This window comes from Poecile atricapillus, chromosome 19 (assembly GCF_030490865.1).
Source record: "Poecile atricapillus isolate bPoeAtr1 chromosome 19, bPoeAtr1.hap1, whole genome shotgun sequence".
Taxonomy (NCBI): Eukaryota; Metazoa; Chordata; class Aves; order Passeriformes; family Paridae; genus Poecile; species Poecile atricapillus.
The window spans coordinates 4,129,569-4,139,642 of NC_081267.1; the positions used below are offsets into that span (position 1 = coordinate 4,129,569).

Below are 10,074 nucleotides of genomic sequence, written 5' to 3' on the forward strand. Positions count from 1 at the left end.
TGCCCGGCCCGGGGAGCTCGGGGAGCGCTCGGGGGCCGTTCCTGGCCCCGGGCCGAGCACTGACGGCCGCGTCTCTTCCCCAGGGAAGGCGCAGGAGGCCCTGCAGCAGCGCTACCGAGTGGGTTCACTGCTGGGACGCGGCGGCTTTGGCAGAGTTTTCGCAGCCACTCGGCTCTCGGACGGACTCCCGGTGAGCGGTGGGGCCAGCGGCGGGCGGAGGAGGAGGAGCGGGCGGAGGGGGCGGAGGAGGAGAAGGGGGTGGAGGAGTAGGATGGGGCTGGACACGGCAGGCGCTGAGCTGAATCCGCTGTTCCCTTTGGCTTACAGGTGGCCATCAAAAAGGTGCCACGGAACCGCGTCCGGCACTGGGGCGAGCTGGTGAGTGAGTGGGGCCAGCGGCAGAAGCCGGGGCGTGCCGGGCGGGGATGAGCCGGGACCCGGCAGGGTGGGAGCTGCCAGGACACCTGGAGGGAGAGCGGGCATGGGGCCAGCGGAGGGCACAGAGCATCCCGGGCTGGCTGAGGGCTTCCCGAGCCCTGGCACGGCCTCAGCCCCACTGACGGCACCGTGCTCCTCCCGCAGCCCAACGGCACCAGCGCACCACTGGAGATAGTGCTGCTGGACAAGGTGTCCACAGGCTTCCCCGGTGTGGTGCAGCTGCTGGAGTGGCTTGAGCTCCCCAGCTACATTGTTATGGTGCTGGAGCGCCCGGAGCGGTGTCAGGACCTGCGGCACTTCATTCGGGCACGGAGGTTCCTGTCCGAGGAAGAGGCGCGGGAGCTGTTCCGGCAGGTCCTGGCAGCCGTGCGGCACTGCACCAGCTGCGGGGTCCTGCACCGAGATATAAAACCAGACAACATCTTGGTTGACCTGGACACCGGCGAGGCAAAACTGATAGACTTCGGCTGTGGCACCTACCTTCAGGAGACAGCCTACACTCAATTTGCAGGTGAGCCCACACAGGGGTAGGCTTCTGGTCCCAGCATCTCCTGGCCCAGCATCTCCTGGCGCAACAAGGGTCTGGCAGGAGGGATTCTCCCAGGACTGGGGCTGGGGCAGCCAGCCTGACAAAATCCTCCATGGGTCGGGGTGGCAGAGAGGGGGGAGGCAGAACCTGTGCACCAGCTGGTTTCGTGTGCAGTTGAGAATGGGCTTGGACTGCTGTGCTTCCCTGGTTTGCTTTGGTTCAAAATATGTTTTGGGCAATGCCAGCAGGGAGGATGTGGGTATGGTTTTTCCCCAGCACTGAGTGGGTATTTCCCTTTGTGTGTCATGGTCGGGCCTTGCCAGGGTTTCTGCTGCCCTCTTCCAGCACCAGTGACTTCGTTTCCAGCCACGGATTTGTACCCAAGTCCCAGGTGCTGGCGAGAGGGCAGCAGGTCACCCCATGGGCCACTGGGGCAGCCCCCACATACCCAGGGATGCTGGGGTCAGGCTCTGGGAGCAGCATCCCCCTGATGAGCTCCATCCATATTCCATAGGAACACCATCATACAGCCCCCCGGAATGGAACGACTTTGGGTGGTACCATGGTGAGGCAGCGACCGTCTGGACCCTGGGCATCCTGCTGCACGAGATGGTCTGCGGGGAGCACCCTTTCAGGAGGGGCAGGAACATCAGATGGGGCCAGCTCCTGCTGCCACAACGGCTCTCCCAAGGTGAATCCTCATCTCTGGGCACAGGGGGAACACCAGTGTTGGGAGACAGCAGCGGGCTCGTGAGCATCCCGCTCTGGCAGCTGCTGAGGAGGTGGCACATGTCCTGCTCTCCTGCTCTCCTCCAAAACAAAAAAATTAATGGGAAAGTTTAGGCCCAGCTCTGAGCACATCCAGCGTGGCCTGGGCACGGGAATAGTGGGACAAAGCAGACAGGAGCCTTCTCCAACTGACCAGTGGTTTGTGGTTTCTCTCCCCAGATTGCCAGCTTCTGATCAGGTGGTGTTTATCCCTGAACTCCTTGGACAGGCCCTCATTAGAAGACCTGTTCCATGATCCCTGGATGCAGGATATTCATCAGCCCTAGAAGAAGGGAGAGAGCCACAGGCACAGTGATGCAGGGACCTGGTAAGTTACAGCTCCACACATGCCCTGGCAATCAGCAGCAAAGAAACCCAGACTTTTTTGTCCTGCCTGTGTCACTGCACTGGGCTCATCAAATGGGAACACACAGCCCTTGTGCTGGAGCTGAGCTGCTCTGCCCAGCACTGGTGGGCACCATCTGAGCTGGTTTTGCTTGTCCTGGTTCACTGACAGCCGGGCCCTGGGCAGAACCCTGACAGCCTGGTGTGCCCCCGGGGAAGAAGGAGCCCCTGGAGAAGCTGGACCAGGTGGGGCTGCTGCTGCTGCTGGAGACATGGAGGAAAACAGCAAGGATGACATCCTCTTCCTCCACCTGGCCAGCAGCAGCTGGCGATGATGGACTTTGATTCTGGCACCTTCTTCAAAGCCAGGCCCCACAGTGAATTTTTAGATAAGTCCAGACCCAGGGGGATGCTCCCAGATTTGTGCATTGGCCGGGAACCAAAGGTTTCCCCTTTGCTGGGGCAGATGCAACTGATTCCTCAGTGGCTGCCCAGCTGGTTTTTGGCAGGGCTGGGGACATGGGCTGGGGTGGTTACGAAATGGGAGTGGGATCCTGGCCCTGCCAACAGCCCCCACCACCCACCGTGCCCCGGGCTGGGGCTGGGGCAGCCAGCCCGACACAAACAAACCCCCATGGCAGGAGCACAGGTGGGACTCCAGAACCTGAGCACGGCTGCTTTGCTGTGCAGGCAAGGAAGGGCTTGGGCTGCTCCACTCCCCTGCTTTGCTTTGGGATCACCGTGATTTTCGGGGACAGTGCAGGGGGAAAGGGAGAAAGCATGGGCTTCCCTCACCCATGGGTGGGTTTTTCCCCAGAATGTAGGGGTTGGGCCTTGCTCAAGTTTCTGACAGAGATAAGATTTTTTACCATTTTTCTTGTTTCCCCTTTTTGTCTGTAATCTATTTTCATTAATTTGTTGTTTGTTTTTCTAAAGGAAGCGTTCTAGGTGGGGTCCAGTCTGGATCAGGAAGTGCTTGGGACCAGCTGTGGCGTGGATGGGCCGTGCCCTTGGAGAAGACTGAGGACATCGTTTGGGACCAGCTTTTCTTCTGGCAGCGGATGGTGTGAGGTGGGTCCTCATCTCCTTGGCATGGGTGGGACAAGAGCTTTTGGGAGATGGCAGCGGGCACAGGAGCATCCCGCTCTGGGCAGCTGCTGAGGGGCTGGATCTGCCGTGGCTGGCTGCAGGCTGGGCACATGTCCTGCCCTCCTGCTCTGCTCCCAAAGGCAGCAGTGATGGGCAGCTTTGGGCCCAGCTCTGAGCACGGCCAGCATGGCCTGGGCACCGCGGCTGGCTGGGACAAGGGGACAGGAGCCTTCAGCTGACGGGCGGTTTCTGCTTTCTCTCCTTGCAGCCGGGCTCTGCGGATGCTGAGGCTCCTCTGGGCTCTGCCAGGGCTCTGCTGAGCTCAGCACCGGGCCGGGATCAGCCAAAGAAGAAATGGTGTGACCTGCAGCAGAGACTGGAGCATTTTGGCAATGCAGCTCAAGTCTGCAGAGTGTCCACCTCCAAGGGAAAACATGACACCCCTCAAAAATTGAACTTGTTCCATAACTTCTGAAATGAATTCCATCTGGGATGACCCCAAATTACATTTTTCATCTTGCTCAAGCTGTAGCTCAGCCCTTCTCTGAACAGTTCTGTCCCCACAGCTGCCTTTTACTCCACAAGTGCTCTTCCTTTCCCCCAGTGAGTTCCCAGCCCATCACAGTCTCCATCACACTGCAGCCTTCCTTGATGCCCCTCACCATGAGGAAGGCCAAGCCCCAGTCTCAGGGACTCATCCTGTCAGTGGCTGAAGAGCAGCAATGTCTGTCTGTGTCAGGGGCTCTTGGATGTCTCTGTATCCATGGACAGAAGGGTCTGTCTGTGCCAGGGGCTCTTGGATGTCCCTGTATCCATGGACAGAAGGGTCTGTCTGTGCCAGGGGCTCTTGGATGTCTCTGTATCCATGGACAGAAGGGTCTGTCTGTGCCAGGGGCTCTTGGATGTCTCTGTATCCATGGACACAAGGTCTGTCCTTGCAAAGGTTTCCATAATATCTGTGTACCCATGAGTATGGAATGAACACAGAGAGTGAAAGTGTCAGTCACGTTGTTTGCACACTCCTTCCTTTCCATACAAGACACATCCATGCACACCCCCACGTACAGATATATTAAAAGGATAGGGATGGATAGAGATTTCCCACAGAGCTCTAACTTTGGCATAACTCACCTTGTAAGCCATGGCCAGGGCATTTTTTTTCCCAGCTCTGTGGGAGTAGGTGTCCAAGAGCTGTAGGGAACAGCATTTAGAAGCAGTTTCAGGATTTCTAGGCAGGAAAGGGAGCTGACAACCATCCATGTAACTCACCATATTCATAGGGATGGGCTGCTGGTTCTTTAGGAATATGGCACAATGGAGACACGAGACTTGGGATAATCCCAGCTCTCTGTGGATCTGTGCAAAGGTGGAGCAGCAGAAACACCTTGTGTCTTCTTTGGGGACACAAGGTCCAAGGAGCTGGGGTGGCAGAGCGTGACCTGGGCTGGTGGCAGGTGAAGTCCCATTTCATGACATGCCGGAGTGGCACAGGACAAAGCTCCAAGCACCCACAGCCCCACTGAGGAAGTCCTTGGAGTGCTGCACATCCCATAGGAAAAGCTGCATTCACTCAGTCCATTGGGATTTATCACTTCCATTTGCAACACTTTAGGTCCAAGTTTCAAACTGCAAAATTTTTACGCTCAGGACACAGTCATGAAGAACATGTACTTCAATTTCCTATTCCTTTAACTGCAGTGTAAAATATCTTAATATTGGAAAACATCCATCAAATCTGTAAAGAAAGGCAGCTAATGGATCCTTTCCACTAGCACGTGTACAAACTAAGGAACTAAAATCAAAGCTGAGTTCTCTTTTTCAAAAGATCGGTTACCTCTTTCTTACTCCAGAGTTATAGATCATTTTTCACTACACATTTGGGGGTAATTTTTATCTTTCATATTTTTTCATGTTTTCTTTTTTGTTTTGTTTTTTTGTTTTGTTTATTTGGGTTTTTTTTTTACAGAAAACATGTCCTAGAAAAGGCACATCCTTTGCTCCTGGTTCCCGTGTGGAGCAGCTCCCTTCCCGCTGGCTGAGCTGCTCAGGCAGAGCCCGGCAGCTCCTGGCCCTGCAGGGCTGAGGCTTTTCCCCGTTGCTGGGCACAGACTGATGGAGCAGCACTGCTGAACACGGGCACACGCAGAGGGAGCAGAGCAGCTGCCTTTGCCCACCTGAAGCTCCAAGGCCAAACTCTGAGCAGGCACGGCTGGAAGAGACTCTCAGGCTCCCTGTTGGCTCTGCTGCCCCACTTGTGCCCAGCCCAGCTCTGCGTGAGGCAGAGGGAGAACAAGGGGCAGCTCCCTCCCAGCCCCAGCCCAGGGACCCCTCCAGCCCCGGGCCTTGGGGCACTGTCAGCACCCGCTGCTCCAGCCACCGCTTCTGCTGGCACTGACAGCAACAACCAAACTGGGGCTGGTCCCGAGGGAGCAGCAGCAGTGCCTGGATATGATCCCTCAGCCTGGGGCAGCCCCTGGGGGAACAGAGGGCACAGCAAGAGGGACAAAACCAGTCAGGGTCAGAGACTGGAAAAAGCCAGAGCTGGGAGCAGGAACAGCTGCTTCATTGCACTCCTGGAGAAAGCTCTGGGCTGGGTCAAAGCACTGAAAGGTGTGAAAGGCAGAGAGGAGGCCACGCCAAACAATGCTCCTGTTTTCACACCCTCCTGTAATAAATGAAAATGATTTGTGCTAACTAAATTGTAACTATTTGGAAAGTTATTATTAGGAGCAATCAAGGGAATTGGTGTTACAAGGCAGATGTAGCCCCCCTACAGATGTTACATGTTAAAATTAAGGTACAGGATGTAGTTTTGAGATAAGAAATGTCCTAAGATAAAATCGACCTTGAGATGGATAAAGTTAGAATGACTTTAGGCATAGGGCATGAAAATTATAAAATATAAGACTAATTAGTGGAGCACAATGCTTACTTACATAACACAATGCTTAGGACTCATGCACAGCCTGTAAGGTTATCCAGAGGACAACGAGGATGAGTGTAAGCCTTCGTCCAAAAAACCACCAAAACAAGACAGAAGACCCCCTAGCAACAAGTGAAGCGTGCGCCATGAAGAATAGTGATATTAAATCAATGAATTGGAAATAGGAGGAGACTTATGGGAAACATTAATGAATAGGTATAAGCATACAGTATATAATTTTAGTTTGAATTACTTTGTTTTGGTATGTGAGGCGGGGTGAGAAGCCCTCCCTGTACCCTGGTCAGTTTTGCTTATGCTTTAATCATAATTACTGGCAAATTATATTCACAAATATATATCTATGTATCTGAAGTTATTCACTAAATTGTACTCTTTTACTAAATTGTTTTCCTTTTATACCAAATTGCTATTCAGGCCACTAAATAGTATTCTTTTATTAAATTGTATCCTTCTATTCAATTCACTAAATTGTATCTTTTTTTTCCCCTTGTTATTAAATTGCTGTTAACCTAATAGCTCTTGTTGTCTTATTTTAATTTCATTTATAATAGCACCAAGCAGAAAAGGGGCTGACTGAGAGCAAGCAGACTTAACTTTCTGCCAGGACACAAATTTAGAGGGAAAAAAATTAAAAAAACCCACAGCATCAGCCCAGCTTCCCAGTGAGAAGGGTTGGAACTCTCTGCCCCTCAACACTTCCCCAGCAGCTTTACAAAGGGAACTGGGATCTGAGCTGTGCCCTCCGAACCAGCAGAGCCAGTCTCCCTTCAGGGTGAGAAGCCACGGCCTCAGTTACAGCCCCGGGTGCCTCCTGTGCCCCAGAGAATGGCCCGGCTCACCTGGCCCAGCCCAGCCCGGCCCGAGCAGCCCGGACTGGCCTCAAGGGATGGGCTCCACCTGCCCGCTGTGCCCACAGGCCAGGCCCAAGGGCTCACAAGAGGCTTCCTCCCAGCTTTGCAAAACTCGGCCAAGAGTGTCCCCTTTACTGTGCTGAGAAGAGTAAAAAACCTTCTCAATTTAACCCCACTGCACTCCTCATGGGGGATCCCTGCACACCTTAGGAGAGAGCCCAAATTTTCCCTGTGTGCCTCATGAGGTGCAGGCCCAGGTGATGCCACTGAAGGAAATGTGCCCTCACAGCCCAGGGACGCTCAGCATGGGCTCCCCCAGCCCCTCGGGGCCCCACCGCTGGTCACGGCAGCCCCTGCCTGGCTCCTGCCTGCCCACACCATGGTCAGCCCTGCCTGCTCCTGGACATGGAGCTCAGCCAGGGCTGGTGCTGTGTGGGCTTTGCTGGTGGTACCAGCCAGACACTGGGGTGACAGCTCCATCTCTTTATTAGAACAAAAAACATGGGCCAGCCCCTGCTCTGGTGCACAGGGGCTGCCCAATTTCAGTCCTGCCCAGGGACCAGGGCCAGGGGGCTCAGGGGCAGAGGGTCTCGCTTGAGAGGTGTGGGTCTTGGGATGCCATCAAGATGGGGATGCAGCCACAGCACAGCAGATGGGGAGAGATGTGAAGAGCGAGGATAACAGGTCAGCTTCTCTTAGACTAAAATCTTTGGCTGCTCTTCTGAAGGTGCAGAGGCACTCCTGTGGAGAGAAGAGGTGGTTGAGGCCCCCAGCTGCCGCTGGCACACAGGGACCCTCCAGCACAGCAGGGCCCAGAGCTGCCAAGGCTCCCCAGCACGGCTGGAGCTGCTGGCACAGCTTGGCCCAGCTGGACAGCTGCCCCTCAAGGCCCTGGAGAGCAGGGGATGGCTCTGGGCAGGGTCCCTGGCCAGGAGCGGGCCCCAGAGCACCTCTGCCTTTCAAGGGCAATCTCATCCCCGCTCTTTCTCCTGCCCACCTTGCTTTGCCTCTGCCTGCTGCTCCTGGGGCTGCTCTTGGCCAGGCAGCCTCAGTGGCAGCCAGCACTGGCTGCAGCCCCAGCGGGCTCCCCAGGACAAGGCCCAGCAATTAAGAGGCCAATGAAAGGCCTGGGCAGCAGCAGAACTCTCAGCAGAGTTATTTGGACAACCACTGACTACCCACAAGTCCACAGCAGCCTCACTGGGAATGTTTCCTGACTATGAGCAGCCTTTCAAGAAACTGATTGAGGCAGAGATCAGCAAAACACTCACCGTTTTCTCTTCCACCAATACCAGATTCCAGCACAGCACATCATCAGGAAAATTGCTCCACCAGCCACAATGGCCATTAACTTAATCAAACACTGTGTTCCCCAGCAAAAAACTCTTCTCATGCTTCTCCAGATATTGTTAGCTTGTCTGGTGGTGCCAGCTGCATCTGTGGGAGCAATGGGCAGCGTGAGCCGTGCTGTGCTCCACTGCTGAGCTGGCAGCACACTGGATATGGCCAGGACGTTCTCTGTTTCCCCCAGAGCTGGAGCCTGCAGGCACCTTGCCACCCCTTGGCACAAGACTGCTCAACCCCCTGAGCTTGAATGGCACAATTTCTTTGTGCTGTGCTGGTTTTCTCCAGGAAATACTTGTCAAGGACATGGATAAGGGTCAGGAAAATGCCCAGGGTTTTGGAAATGCTCCAGGGCCCTCCCTCTTCTAAACAGCCCCTACACCTGATCTACCCCGAGACTGGAAATTTCAGGCCATCTCAGGGTGTTCACGTCCCATGCTGCAGTTTGGGCTCCCTGTCAGCTGATGCCAAATGCCTTCCTGCAGAGGCTGGGGAGAAAAGCCAGGCCAGGCTGGGAAACAGCCCTGCAGGCCATGAAAGCAGCAGCGAGACAGCGAGGTTGACATGGATCCCTTCCTGCTGTGCTGGGCACAGTGTGTCCAGATGTGCAGGGAAAGCCCCCGGCTGCTGAGTCTCAGGAGAAGGCTGAGGGACATGGACCCACCACGGCATCCCTCCAGATCATTCAGGATTATGTCCAGATATTTGAGTTCCCCCATTGCTACACTACTATCTCCTATAGGTTTGTTCTTCTTTCTCAGGGGACTATGATATAAAGTATTTCCATTTCCCAGGAATGGATCCCACACAACCAGTGCTCAGCCTGTGGGGTCAGCAGGGATGCACCACACACCCCAGTGATGGGAGCCGGGCTTGCTTGCAGAATTTAGCTCAGCAGCTGGGAAAGTCCTTGCTGCAGACACACCTGTAACTCAACAGCCACAGAAGCTTCTCTCATCTCTGCTGATCTGCACAGGCAGCACTGAGCCACAGGAGCAGCGAGAGGATCACGCAGAGCAAGGACACACACGTGCACGGCTCTGTCCTGGCACCTGCAGCGATGCTGCCCTGGCCGAGCTTTGGGCTCTGAGCTGGCATCTCTCCCAGGGGGAAAGGCCTTCACCTACCCTCATAATCTTCCTCATCATCAGGCTCAGTAACTGATATGGACGGGGAATCCAGATCATCTTCATCATCAGGTTCATCTGCAAAGAAAGGCAGAACAGAACAGCTCCCGTGACACTGCTGAAGATTCTTCTTCAGGCCAGAGCGGCAGTGAGTGCACCTGAGTGACTGCTGCCCTCCAAGGCACTCCCTCATCTCTGCCTTCCACTCAGGAGCAGGAGCAGGGGGACCACATGCCTGCAGTGGCCCCACACTGGGATGGAAGGAGCCCCTTGCATGGCAGTCAGGGGAGAAAGGACTCCCTGGAGCTGCCAGCAGCTCTGAACTGAGCCCCAGGCAGGGCCAGGGCTTGGCAGATAGAGCGGGAGCATCTCAGGCTCCCTGGGGCCAGAAAGGAGCCACACAAGGCACAGCCCCGGGGCACAGCCCTGGGCCCGGCCCCTTCCCTCTCTGCTCTTCTCCGAGGCTGTACAGAGCACACAGAAGGAGACACTGATATTGCACACAGGAAGAAGATTGACAGCTAAATGCTCCTTCCTCCCACTGACAGCGATGCTGTGGGATCACTCAGGGCTCCAGAAGGGAATGGGGCGAGGTTTCCAGAATCCATCAACCTTCAGACTCTTGAGGGAAATGGCACA

The 10,074-nt window shown here is 55.2% G+C and overlaps 1 protein-coding gene across 1 annotated transcript; it reads left to right on the forward strand.

Annotated features, from left to right (window-relative positions):
- Positions 1-606: 606 nt before the first annotated feature.
- LOC131586418 (serine/threonine-protein kinase pim-1-like) lies at positions 607-1,594 on the forward strand (the record flags this gene model as incomplete). The annotated part of the gene is made up of 2 exons (XM_058853247.1): positions 607-949; positions 1,482-1,594. Coding segments are annotated over 2 exons (456 nt in total), but the record flags the coding sequence as incomplete, so codon positions are not given.
- Between the last annotated feature and the right edge of the window lie 8,480 nt (positions 1,595-10,074).